Source organism: Diabrotica virgifera, chromosome 1 (genome assembly GCF_917563875.1).
Source record: "Diabrotica virgifera virgifera chromosome 1, PGI_DIABVI_V3a".
NCBI lineage: Eukaryota > Metazoa > Arthropoda > Insecta > Coleoptera > Chrysomelidae > Diabrotica > Diabrotica virgifera.
The window spans coordinates 12572871-12587109 of record NC_065443.1 but is presented as its reverse complement, the minus strand read 5'-3'; the positions used below and the strand labels follow the sequence as shown (position 1 = coordinate 12587109).

The 14239-nt window shown below is 31.6% G+C and overlaps 1 protein-coding gene and 1 long non-coding RNA gene across 2 annotated transcripts; one reads left to right on the top strand and one right to left on the bottom strand.

The window, feature by feature from the left end:
- Positions 1-3146: 3146 nt before the first annotated feature.
- LOC114325714 (39S ribosomal protein L3, mitochondrial) lies at positions 3147-7413 on the bottom strand. The gene is made up of 5 exons (XM_028273881.2): positions 7229-7413; positions 6217-6310; positions 5853-6062; positions 5453-5742; positions 3147-3614 (listed from the first exon to the last, which is right to left on the bottom strand). The coding sequence occupies exons 1-5, from the start codon at positions 7300-7302 to the stop codon at positions 3188-3190; spliced, it is 1095 nt and encodes a 364-aa protein (XP_028129682.1). The 5' UTR covers positions 7303-7413; the 3' UTR covers positions 3147-3187.
- A 276-nt stretch (positions 7414-7689) lies between these two features.
- On the top strand, positions 7690-13046 carry LOC126887236 (uncharacterized). The gene is made up of 2 exons (XR_007698994.1): positions 7690-8134; positions 11094-13046. It is a non-coding gene; the product is annotated as an uncharacterized LOC126887236 (long non-coding RNA).
- The last annotated feature ends 1193 nt before the right edge of the window (positions 13047-14239 follow it).

Sequence of the window (14239 nt, the reverse complement as noted above, 5' to 3'; positions counted from 1 at the left end):
TCTGACTAATACTCCAACGATCGGAAACCTACTAACAGCAAAGTCTTGATAATATTGGCACAGTATTTAAAAATAAATATACTGAGATATTGGTTGTTATTGAAGTAAATTTGTTGTACATCATTAAATGAATCACTATTATAGAAGTTATAAGTAAAAAAGGACTACCGAGAAATAACGCTCCTATATCACCTGCAAAGTTCTTACAAACATCCTGCTAGAAAGAACTAAAACATACACACAAGAATTCGTTAGCGATTCACAATGCCATAGATATAGACCGGGCTGTTCTACTATCGACTATATATTCACAATAAAACAGATAATGGAATTATTCGTGAGATGTTCATAGATTTTAAACAGGCATTTGATAAGAGTTTTAGGGTTAAACTGTGGACAACGATGTAAGACTTGGCTTTCCAAAAAAACTAGTCAATTTGATACGGGTGTGTATGAAAGGGTTACTATTTAAGGTGAGAGTTTAAGGAACAACAATACTCGGAGACGTTTGAAATAAACAATGTAACAATGGACTAAAACAGAGAGATGTACTTTCACCACAACTCTTCAGCTTATGATTGTAACACAATCAGAAGTGCAAGAATCGAAAAACCGACTACAGTATTCCATCGAGAAGGACCAAACTTACTGTTGGAATTTACAGACGATATCGATCTAATAGAAAACAGCAGATTAAGGATGAAGAAGACTTTCATCAGGTTCGAGGCAGGGAAAATGACTTCTTTGAGTGCGTCAAGTATCTTGAAACAACAATAACGGATCACAAGAAATAAACAATAATCATACGATCTTTAGTGATGTATGGTAGCGAAACGTGAACAACCAAGGCAAACGAAGAGAGACTACATGTTTGGGAAAGAAAAATCCTAAGGAAGATCTTTGGGCACGTGCTTGATGAAACAACAAGACAACATAGGATAGTAGCCCAGTCGGGATAGCATTTGACCTTGCATTACGAGCTGCTTCAAATTTTATTCTTCAAATCTTTAGGAGTCAATAGTAGTGTAAGTTTAAAATCTACACTGAATTCCACCATTGCGTTAGCCGCCATCTTGATTTTAAACGAGAACCGTTTTTGCTCAATATCTCCATCATTTTCAACTTTTCGGCAAAAAGTATAGAAACTGAAATTGTTGAAGAAGCGATTTTCTATAATTTCGTTTATTATAATTTTTTTCGTGTGGTCGATATTTTCCGAGTTATGGGGGGGGGGAAATAGTGACAGTTAAAGCATAATTATTGAATTATCTCGTTTATTATTAATTTTACAACAAATCTGTACCTATACAAAAATAAAGAGAATTAAATTTTGTACAATTTTGATCTCTTTCATTTTTTTTTGATAAAATCAATATTTAAGGTAGTACGTATGAGGTAAAGATGCGAGCGTAAGACCTGATTAATTTTATAGCAATTGTTTTTGTTCAATATCCCCGCCATTTTCAACTTTTCGACAAAAAGTGCAAGGACGGAAATTGTTGCAATTACGATTTACTACATTTTCGAGAGAATAAAAATATATTAGCTGACATGAAACTTATAATATCGACAGACAAATTCAACCGATAAAACCCGCATTAATAAAATTAAGGTCTTACGCTCGCGCCATTACCGCATACGTACTACCTTAAATATTAATTTTAGCAAAAAAATTAAAGAGATCAAAATTGTGTAGAATTAAATTTTCTCTATTTTTGTATAGGTACATTTTTGTCGTAGAACTAATAATAAACGAGATAATTCAATAATTATGCTCTAACTGTCACTATTTTCCGCCATAACTCGGAACATATCGACCGCACGAAAAAATTGTAATGATAGAAATTATCGAAAATCGCATTTTAAACAATTTCAGTTCTTATACTTTTTGTCGAAAAGTTGAAAATGGCGGAGATATTGGGCAAAATCGGTTCTCGTTTAAAATCAAGATGGCGGCTAACGCAACGGCGGAATTCAGTCGAGATTTTAATTTTACAATACTATTGACCCCCACCCCCCTAAAGATTAGAAAAATAAAATTTGGGGCAGGTCCTAATGCAAGGTTAGGCCTGTTATTCGTCTAACCCAACGGGACTAAAGAACTAACAAAGACCTCAACGAAATATATCCAGACAGTAATATAATAAAAAAAAAAATAATGTGTGTGTACTTTGTATGCACGTAAGAAGTTATACTTCTATTATATGATTTCAACGAAATCAATATTAAACAGTTTATTTATATTTTATTTAAATATTAAACTAATTTTAATACTACTTTCCAAAAATTTTTAACAATACCTACCAAAAATTAAAAAAATAAAAGAATAAATCACACGCAAACACATTGAAACATGAAACAAAGAAATGATTTCTGAACAATTGTTGAGAAAATTTTATCTAAATACGTATTTTCTGAAAAAAAAAATATAATAAATATACTTACAATCATAAAATGTATAAACAAAGTAAAAAAAAAATAAAATTGGCATTTGGAATTGAACCTGCGTCCATCAGGTTGTTAGATTATTTTGAACTCACCCCACGCAGAATTTAACTACCGAGACACGTGAATGAAGTGGGAAGATATAGCATCTAAACGTTTTAAAATTTCTTGACAGTTGCTTATTCTTTTAGTTTAATCAAATAAGTTTGATTCTTGTGGAATTAAAATACAACAAAATATAGACAAAAAAAGCAATATATTAGATGGAGATTTTTGTTGGTAAATCAAAGCATTACCTAGGTCGGTAAGTAGCTAGGTAGGTACATTTTCCAAATAGGTATTTAATTTGTAATTTTTTATTACAATACTGAAACATTTACAATAAGGTACGTATCTGCTGCTTTTAAAAACTATTTAAAAAGTCACTACAATAATTATAAACTTGCTTTTTGTCTCTGTCCTCACAACAATAAAAACTAATATACACAACATTTGGTTATGCATAATATCCATTTGAACTAATATTGACAGATGATTTTTAACACCCAATCAGATTCTGTATAACGTTTGAGCGACTAAAACACACGAAGAGTTGTAACGCCACTGAGTAAATGCATTATGGGATTCCAGGGACGCCGGATTACAGAGGGCTACTGTAATAACAATTTTGAATGAGGGGACCAATGTCAAAAATAAAACAGTTATTTAACAAATCAACTAGCGCAATATTTATTATATACATTTATTTACTTTCTTTAAAAATAATAGAAGGATCACTAAAACTATGGATACTATCGTCGTAAATATCTTCGGGAACACTATCGTCTACACCACCCAAGTACGTTGGAAAAGGCAAAGCCTTCTCTGGCTTCCGTAAAGGCAACTTTGAATCATAAATAAAGCAAATAGAATTCGTTTCACCGGGTATAGCTTGACCTGTGACCCAAAGCACGTTGTGCCTCGTATTTATTCTTAATATCTTCAAGCCTTTAGCTATCCTAAAACGGTTGCCCATATGCCCGGGCATTTTCGTTCCAGGCCACACTCTTCCTTTCTCTCCACCTCCACCTATATTACCTCCTCTTCTGTGGGTCTTTGTGACACCGTGAGATGCGGGCATTCCCTTGAAACCATGTCGCTTCATTACTCCTTGGAAACCACGATCAATCCTACAAAGAGAATCATAGTTAAGCGTCTGGAACACTACTAATCGAGAAAAAGCAGCAATAGTGACTTACGCTATTAACCTTATCAGTTGACACTTAGGAATATATATCAATGGTTAAAAATATAGTTCCTAATGTTCTGGCAAAACCCCTGATGCATGAAAAGAAGTATATTTTGACATGTTTTTTTAAAATGATAGGTAATTAAATAAATACTCAGAAAGAAAAAATATATACTAAGCATTGAAGTTTTTTCGATCTCCTAAAAAATTGAAAATTTTGTACAGTATTTAACTGTCGATATGCAAAATTTCATATTTTTACCCCAAGTAATAAAAGCTATTTCTTTGAATCATTTTGGATGTACCTGCTATTGTAATAAGAGGTTGTAGATTAACTGGTAAGCAGTTATTAACAACCCTAATATACAAACAAAATGAAACATACACAAATACCTTCTTTTAGTGGGGTGAGTTTTTCCGAAATCCAAAAGGGTGGAAGTGTCAGTGAAACTGTTACAAATAAGTAGCCGTTTGAATCTACGAAATTTCCAATAGTTTCATTTATGGTTTACGCGTCAAACAGTGTAAACGGGTGTATTGGGGGAAATTTTAAAAGTGCATTTATAATCTAATGTTATTACACAACCCCTGACTTCGTTAATTTGTTTATATCTTGATGTCTAATCTAAGTTCTGCTGAGCTAAAGCTGATGGAGGAAAAGCGTAGAACTTTTAAAAGAAAAGAATGTGGACAGTCGAGATAAAAACAAAGTTAGAATTGAAAATGTCGAAACAGAAAATATAGAAATCAAAAGAGTTGTTAGACAGGGTTGCGTATTGTCCCCATTGTTATTCAATCTGTACAGCGAAGCTATTTTTAAAGAAGCAATATCAGAGGAAGAACAGGGTATATCAATAAACGGAAAAATTTTGAACAACATAAGATAGACGACACCGTTATTTTCGCAGACAGTCTAGAAGCACTGCAACGATTAATAAATAGATTACATCAAGTCAGTATAAAATATGGACTACAATAAATGAAAGTTAACAAAACCAAGTTCATGATTATTTCTAAGCAATATACCGTAGGAAGGCTAGATATCGAAGGAAAACAAGTAGAAACACTGAATAACGACAAATATCTGGGAACCTCAGTAAATGAAAACAGTGAACAAGGTAGAGAAATCAGGATACGCATTGAAATTGCAAGACAAGCATTTATACAAATGAAAAAAAATTTTGTTAATCGAGACCTTCCTCTGGAGCTGAGGATAAGAACCTTAAGATGCTATAGAAGCATTTAAGATGTGGTGCTATAGAAGGATTTTGAAAATACCATGGATTCGATGAGTTACAAATAATGCAGAAGTGTTAAGAAGGCTACAAAAGGATTGCGAGGTCATAAAGGACATCAAAACAAGAAAACTGGAATATTTAGGCCACATTACCACAAAGGTGCGAATTATGACATATTAAGGCTCTTAATGTAGGTAAAATTAAGGGTAAAACATCCATAGGAAGACAAAGAATTCCCTGGCTGAGAAACCTTCCAAGTGCAAGCCATTGTCAATGCATGTTTCAGTAAAAAAACGTGTGAATAAGCATTGGCTTTTTGTTTCGTGATTTCTTCTTATAAAAATTTTTTTAAGAATCAGCATGCAAAAATCTATTTGTTGTTGCATACATTCTGGTCACTAAATTATATAGATGGTGACACCAATTTTTTTTGTTGGCAGCTTTCTGCAGAAACATTTGTTATAGACAAAGTTGTGTTTAGATTCTCGTTTTATTAGACCCGGGACTTAATAAGGGATGTAATCTTTTCAGAACTACTTACGTCTTTCCACGGACATCTATGGCATTGCCTACTTGGAAGTGCATGGCTGAGATAAGCGTGCCCAAGGGTAGCACTGCATCAGGACTCACGAAAAACCGAGCAAGTACTTGCTTTGGAATGACCCCAGACTCTTTGAAGAGACCACAGTATTCTTTAGTAAACTTAGAAGGATCTACACCTTCAGCACCCAACAGTAAGCAAGCTTTCTTGTTGCGAACTTCTAATACTCTTTTTCTGGGAGAGTCGTATTCGTCAGGGGCTATTTTTTTGATGACGTGATTATCCAATACCTTAAAAGACAACTTTGCTATAAATAAATGCATTACAATTTTTATAAGGTTAGGAAAATTAATTATATTACAGCCTCATAAATTTATATAACAAAAGATTTGTTCCTTACTTGAAGTAACGTGGTCTGTATAGGTTTACCATTCTTTAGCCAAAGAGGATATACCCCAATCTTTCTGGCTATCACTCCAGTTCTTTGCAGCTCTGGTGTCCACTCAATATTTGTGGCAACTTCGCCTTTAGGTGTTATGTTACTGTACTTATCCTGTATTACTTCTTGGACAAACTTCTCATTTTCTTTGGTTATTTCTTCATCTCTTGTCTACATAAAACAAAATGGAAAATAGTCAACATGAGCCACTTCAACAACCTTTCACATCATAAACACAACGTAACAAGAACATGAAGTAAGGTTGCAAGTAGTCAATAGAAAAAGTGGTTTAAAAGTAACGTTTTACATTTATTTGTATACTTACAAATATCATTTTCTTTGTAAACCATGTAGGATTTCTTAGTCTAGGCGGAGGATTAAGTTTAGCCATACATCTTGTTTGATTGCTATTGCAGATACTGAAAAGAAAGTCATCATTAATATACAAAATTAATAAAGCACTACATGTAGAATCCCCAGTTTAATTGTTATTTAATTGTCATATATCAACCATTCCTGTGAACTACTGAGGAGACATACATAAGAGACTGTCATATTAACACATTTGCTACCAAGCAACTCATGTATGAGCCAGATCGATTTTTCCCATAGACCAGCATCTCACCTGTGAGCCGGGGATTGCATTGCACCTAATGGCAATCTGGTCTAAGAGGACGAAACTTGTTACTTGAATACCCCCTTGGTAGTGAATGGGTTAAGTGTGTGTGCCATAATTATTATTACTAGGAAAAAACAGAAACATTATATCCAGAAACAGTTAAACAACAGAGAAACAATATTCCTGGTATCAGAATAGTGGAATTCCAAACTTATTGGGACAGTTCTTAATGTGTTATTTATTGGAAATCAGGACCTCAATTTTTGACCCTTCGCTTCGTTATCGAACGTATGCGCTTCGTATCTGTTTAGTATACGAAGGGAATACATTCGATAACGAAGCGAAGGGTCAAAAATCGAGGTCATCTACATTAGTTTGACAGCTGGGCAAAGACATCCCACTGACTTACATTACAATTAATATAATGATATAAAGAAAACTGAAAATAACTAACACTTTCTATAACAAGAATCCTAGTGAAGGTTGAAAACCATTATTTTTTGCTGCTATCAAGAGATGTGAGGGAAAAGAATAAATTAAGTAAAATAATATTTTCAATTTATCCTAAACTCCTTAAACTAATAATCTTGTACGTAAAAATGCAGATATCTAAAGAAATATAGGGAAAATGTCTGAAATAGAGAAAAAAGATCATCAATTGTATAAATAATGTAGTTCAGATTGATACTCATTACAAACATTTTAAACGATTACCTACCTTAATGCAAACAATTTTTCTTCTATAACTTTTAAGTTAGATTTAGTCGCTATATTCGACAACACAAGAGCCATATTAACATAAATATTTTAATTTTATTTGTGCAATAACATAACCATTCCTGAAATCCAAAAATATAACCTAAAAAATTAAAATTCTTGTTGTTTAGTAGCTTGGCAAAAGATGTCGCTGAATGAACCGCGTTATCTTCTTCTCCTTTTTTGTTTTTGGTTTCGCTGCAAGGCGATTACCAGCACGATTTATAAGCGATCTTGACGTAGTCTGGCTCTAAGCCATACCAAAATCGCTGACTTTGTAAAGCGCGCCACGCACGGCGAGCTAAGCTATAATATATATTACAGATTTATTCGCGCTGCATATCCCGACCGTATCCTGATTTTTCCCAGGATATAAGTTTTGTTGGTGGAGACATTGACCCAAATTTACTATGTATGTCTTTGTACTCACTAATAATGCTCAAAAAATTACGGGATCTGGATTGTAATGCATTTTTTTTATAATTCTCATATCATAGTTGTGCGTGAAGTTAGGCGTATTGATGACAGTTGATTTTCAGTTCACCAACGGCAGGCGAGTCTTCGCGAATATCCTATGTATATCTCGAATATGCCTACCCGAGCGATATGGGAGCGATATATTTTTGCAAATATTTTGACGCGATGGCAGCGCCATGTGGTAGAATGAAGAAATATTAATGAAAGCAGTCGTGTTGACGGATGTCATTGTCATTTCATCCAAGAATGCAAGGAAAAAAATTTTAATTTCAATTTCAATGTATAATTTTTATTTTCGCCTAATTTTTCAGGGATCAAAAGACGCAAACAAAACATCTTTATACGTATATTCAAAGAATAATTTGTATTAAGCAAACCTTAGTCAATACAGGTAATAGTGACAAATTAAAATGTGTTCCTCCTTATGATTTTTAAGATCATAAGATTAAACACCAAAAATTATGAATTTTCAGAAAAATGTAACATTTTGTTAATTATTTCTATATTACGTGATTATTTACTTTATTTATGGTACAAGAATTTTTAACCATTATTTTAATGAGTAAGATATTAAATAAAGCACATCATGTTTTCAAAAATGTTTATGCCTACAAAATTTTCAAATTTTTTCTAGCCTTCAAGTTTAATAATTTGTATCACAACTTACGCTGTAAATAAAGGGATGTAACAATTTATGATCTAGTCCATTAATTAACTACATTTATTTAATTACTAAAAATATGTAGGTAAAAAAGTATCATCTTCCTCCATAATTACTGTTTTTAAATAACTTTCTATGTTGTTCTGGATATTATTAAAATGAATTATAATGATATCATCAGCAAATAATTTTATCTTACTTCTAAATGTAGTAGTGATAATGAATTTATGCAAATAAAAAATAGTACAATAAGAACTGATCCCTCAGGTATTTGCATTGGGGTTTATAAATTTTACTTGAATAATTTTCTCTGTCATATCATACAGGGTGTCCAGAAAAGATTGGTCGGTCATAAATTATACCACACATTCCGGGGTCAAAAATAGTTTGATTGCACCTAACTTACCTTAGTACCTAAAAATGCGCTCATAAAAAAAATTTACAGCCCTTTGAAGTTACAAAATGAAAATCGATTTTTTTCAATATATCGAAAATTATTAGAGATTTTTTATTGAAAATGGACATGGGGCATTCTTATGGCAGGAACATCTTAAAATAAAATTATATAGGTAGTGAAATTTGTCCACCCCATAAACATTTTATGGGGGTTTTGTTCCCTTAAGCCCCCCCCCAAACTTTTGTGTATGTTCCATTTAATTCATTATTTTGGTACCATTAGTTAAACAATGTTTCTAAAACTTTTTTGCCTCTTAGTATTTTTTACATAAGCCAGTTTTTATCGGGATGCAGCTTCTTTTTTAAGATGTTTACATAAAAATTTTATGGGCGTTTTATTCCATTAATCCCCCAAATCTTTGTGTACATTCCAATTATACTATTATTTTGGTACCATTAAATAAACACAGTATTACAACTGTTTTGCCTCTTAGTCTTTTTTTGATAAGTCACCTTTTATCAAGATGTAACTTTTTTTTTCAAAATATACCAAATGATCTAAATTATAAATAAATTTTCAGATTATTAACAGCTCTCTATAATCGTACTTAATCATATACAAATATGTGGCGGATTCAACAAATATTCAAAATATCTCGATAAACACTAGCTTATCAAAAAAAATACTAGGAAGCAAAAAAGTTTTAAAAATATTGTGTTTACCTAATAGTGCAACAATAATAATTTAATTGGAACGTACACAAAAGTTTGGGGGGTTTAAGGGAACAAAACCCCCATATTTTTATGGGGTGCACAAATTTCACTTTAATGTTTTTAAGATGTTGCCGCTATAAGAATGCCACATGTCCATTTTCAATAAAGAATCTCCTGAGCTTTCGATATATGAAAAAAAAATTGATTTTCAGTTTGTAACTTCAAAGGGCTGTAACTTTTTTTGTGTGCACTATTGTATATAGATAAGTGAGGTTTAATCAACCTATTTTTGACCCCAGAATCTGTGGTATAATTTATGACCAATCTTTTCGGGACACCCTGTATAATTTTGAAAAATGCCAGTAATTTCCTCTTATTTCAAAGCTACTTTGTTGACTTTTATTGATTAAGGTAATTCGATAAGTTGACTTTCCTTTTATTGTTTTTGTCAATCGATCAAACAGTTTATCCCTAGTAAATTTCATTAGATCATCTGTCGTTTTATCCAGTCTTTTTACCTTCTTTCCTTCCAAATAAAAAATATGCTTAGGACTTTATGGAATGCTTCTAAATACATATTTGTATTTATTCCCAATCCATACCTATAATAATATGCCCATGATTTCACTCAATTAGCATAGTTATGTTGAAAATAAATAGTAGATTCTTTTGTAGTGCCATTGTTGTGAAGTTCATTTAGGGTATTTTCTAGAAGATTGCTAAATTCATTTTCACTGGTACTGTTCATTAGAAGTCTTAAACATTTATATACTTCAGCTTTAACTTATTGAGAGCCATTATTTACTGTTTTTAATTGTTTTTGCCAGTTTTGATCAACATGCCAAGCACAAAATAAGCAAGGTAGCGGTAAACCCATTACACTTACCCAAGCATTATAGAAAACAGCATCATCATCACACATAAATACTTTAGCAGTTATAGATCCAGTTTCAGTTTTAATAATTTAAAAGAAATGGGCCATAAAAAATTTATCCGTTTTATTTGAAATTAAGTATGGCACAGGAATACCTTCTCCATACTCATCAACAAGAGTACTTAATAGAAAATCATAACTGTTTGTGCTATGTGTGGAATCTATACAAATGAGGTTTCTACCAAATTTCTTTAATAATTCAATCTGATACTGGGTCATTAAGATCAGAACAATATCGTCTTTCTTATACATATTATTTTCTGCTACTTTCGATTGTAATTTGTAATAAATTACAGGTGATTCATCACCTTATTTATTACACATATTATTTATCCAAGGAATCACGCTAACAGCATCATTTTGATGTAAATACATAGATTTATGTGTACAAAACTCCTTTTCAATTCAAGTAGTTTCATTTTGCAGATCTTTTCGATTCAACAAATTAATTCGTTTAATTAGCAGTCATGATACTTAGTTATAAGTATTTTCAATGATAGTGTAGCCTACCAATTTATTAGAAACATTAATAACAACAGACACAGGTCTTTTTTTTAATGTGAGTTAACATAAACTATTTGCCATGGTCTTCAGGCCATAAATGTACATAATATTTTGTAGCAATGCAATTATTCTTACTTTAAGGTGATTCTGGATATGCTCTAAGTCAGTTGATGTTGACATCCATCCAAAATGCATTACCTGCTACTCTAGAAGAAATATTCATCACAGAAGAACTGAATCCCCTATAGAGAGATGCAATGGGATTTTAAAATGGAGGCATAGAATTTTACACTCCAACCATGGCTGAATAAAATAAATAATAATGCATGCACTGTGCTGCACAATTTGTGCATTGGTATGCATAATGTACCCCCTATTGGTTTAGGTGATGAAGAAAAAAATCATATACATATTGATTATGGAAATGTCAATGGAATAAATATAGAAGGTAGAATTCGTGATAGAGATCTGCTCACAGGAAGAAGACTACAACAAATGCTAATTCAAATTAATTTTAGAAATTAATTCAATAAGTTTGGAAAAATGTATGTTCTGTGTTATTTGTACTTTATGTAAATATTGTTCTGAAGCTATTTTCTTGTGGCATTTTTATGATTAACTATTTAGATGGGAAATAAGCCACAATTAAATTGAAAAAAATAATTTTATTAACGTTTCGACGTCCAAATCGGGTGTCGTTGTCAAAATACAAAAGACTACTAAATTAAACAAAAATGTTGCTAAGTAAAAAATTCTTCTAATAATTTATTTAATCTGACTCATTTATATTGGCAATTCAGACATATATTATACATTTTAAAGTAGAAGACTTTAAAATGATATTGCCAATATTTATGAGTTGCGTTCCTGGGACGACTTAACTGAAAGATAGTTCATTCGATTACATGAAATCAACCTCAACTCAAGAATATCCATCACAAAAAAAATCATAGCATGTGATCTGTCTTTAAAAAGACAACCAAATGCAAAAAAAGTGATTTACTATGGAATCTCTAACGCGAGAATTTTACTGTCATCGTTGCATTTGGTTGTCTTTTTAAAGACAGATCACATGCTATGATTTTTTTTTGTGACGGATATTCTTGAGTTGAGGTTGATTTCATGTAATCGAATGAACTATCTTTCAGTAAATTCGTCCCAGGAACGCAACTCATAAATATTGGCAATATCATTTTAAAGTCTTCTACTTTAAAATGTATAATATATGTCTGAATTGCCAATATAAATGAGTCAAATTAAATAAATTATTAGAAGAATTTTTTACTTACCAACAACATTTTTGTTTAATTTAGTAGTATTTTGTATTTTGACAACGACATCCGAGTTGGGTGTCGAAACGTTAATAAAATTATTTATTTAATTGTGGCTTATTTCCTATCTAAATAGTTAATTATGTAAATATGTAGTGTGTTAGCTGTTGTTTTATGAACAACATAAAACATTATGTGAAATATTGACTGTATGTTATCCATGACACAGAACAAAAGTTAAAATGCATGTTTTTACCTTTGTAGCCTTTTAATAACCTTATCATAATATAATAAAATAAATGCAAAGAAATTTATGTCTCAGTAAGTTGGAACCATGGACGTATAAATAAAGATATATCTTTATTTATACGTCCATGGTTGGAACCATATGAAAAACTTTTTTATTATCAATTTTAGGAACAAGTTATTCTTTATAAAAGCTTTGCATGATTTGAAACCTTTAAACAACCATCAAATATAAAAAATTTTCAGTTGTATACTAGGTTTGTCAAAAAATATGAATTTTATTAAAGAGTAAACTACCTTTCATTTTTCACAATATCCAAAATTATTATTAACCCTAGAACCACGAAGTGGGGTCACCTGTGACCCCACCGCTCAAATTTTTTTGACATGCGAGTTACTCCGATGATACGTATGTTTTTATGAAAGTTCACATTTAGTCGTAAATGCAGCACATTTCTGATTTTTGACCCCACCTGAGGATAGAAAAGGCTGCTATATTTGTGTTTACTGTGCAGAACATCAATTTAGTATTTGTAAAGATTGTAAATAATATAAAAATAAACTATTCAACTTCTAACTTTGTTTATATCAATGATATCTTATAAAGTATATCGACGGCGGAAAGGCAGGACCTCATAACTGAAAATGAGTTTCTTAGCTTTTCGCTTTAGAATAAGTGTATGTGTAATAGGTGCTGATACACTTATTCTAAAGTGAAAACCGAAGTAACTCATTTTATACAAATTTTTCAGTTATGAGGTCCTGCCTTTCTGCCATCGATATGTCAAATATAAGTGCTTTTATATTTTGACTTACTCTGTATATTAGTATTGCTTATTGTTATGTAACAATACAATTTCTGATTAGAAATCGAATCCTTTATGTTTGCTAAATAAGTTTAAAAAATATTGAAATGTCGTTTATTTTTAAAAATATTTTTGGGGTCGCTGGTGACCCTACCTTGTGAAATTCAGTTCATTCAAAATAAGATAGGAGGTTTTCATACTAAAGCCATCGATACATAGGTTATTATAAAATGATGGTTTGTTTTAATAAAGCAAATAATTTGAAAGTGTCTGAATATAGTTTATTAAACACAATTATTACAAAATCAAATTTAAACCTTGCATGAATTTCTTTTTGTAACACCACCTATATACAGCATCAATTTCATATTTGTTGGTAATGAGAAGATGAGGTGCATCAACATTCAATTGATGGGCAAATTATCATCAATTGCTAAGTTATGTAACACTGCACTAGCCCTTATAAATGGGACTATATCTCTAATATTTCTTAATGGATGGTGATACAGCTGCCTATAAATCTTTGTTTGAGAAATCCAAAACAATGCTCTATCCCATATGTATTTTTGAACAATAATTATAATTTCTTTACTGTCTTGTTAAATGACCCTTGTCTTTAACTGGAGTCAAAAAATGTTTAAACATGTGTATTCACTATCACCTAAAATATAGTATTCACCACATCTTTGTGGAAGAGCTGCAAACAAATTGGATCTCCTTAAAACTCTGCTATAGTGTACAGAACCTGGATATACAACAAATATATCCCTGATCATTTTCTCGTGATCATAAACCATTTGTGCCTGAAACAAAAATATGTGCCTATTGAGTGATATGAATATAAAAATTAACTGCATTCTCAAAATTGTGGGTCCAAGCACAGATCTTCTGTAAAGCTTATCAATATAGGTATATTAAATGCACTTTAAGCGCCAGACTCCACTTGTGATTTGTAGTTGTGCGA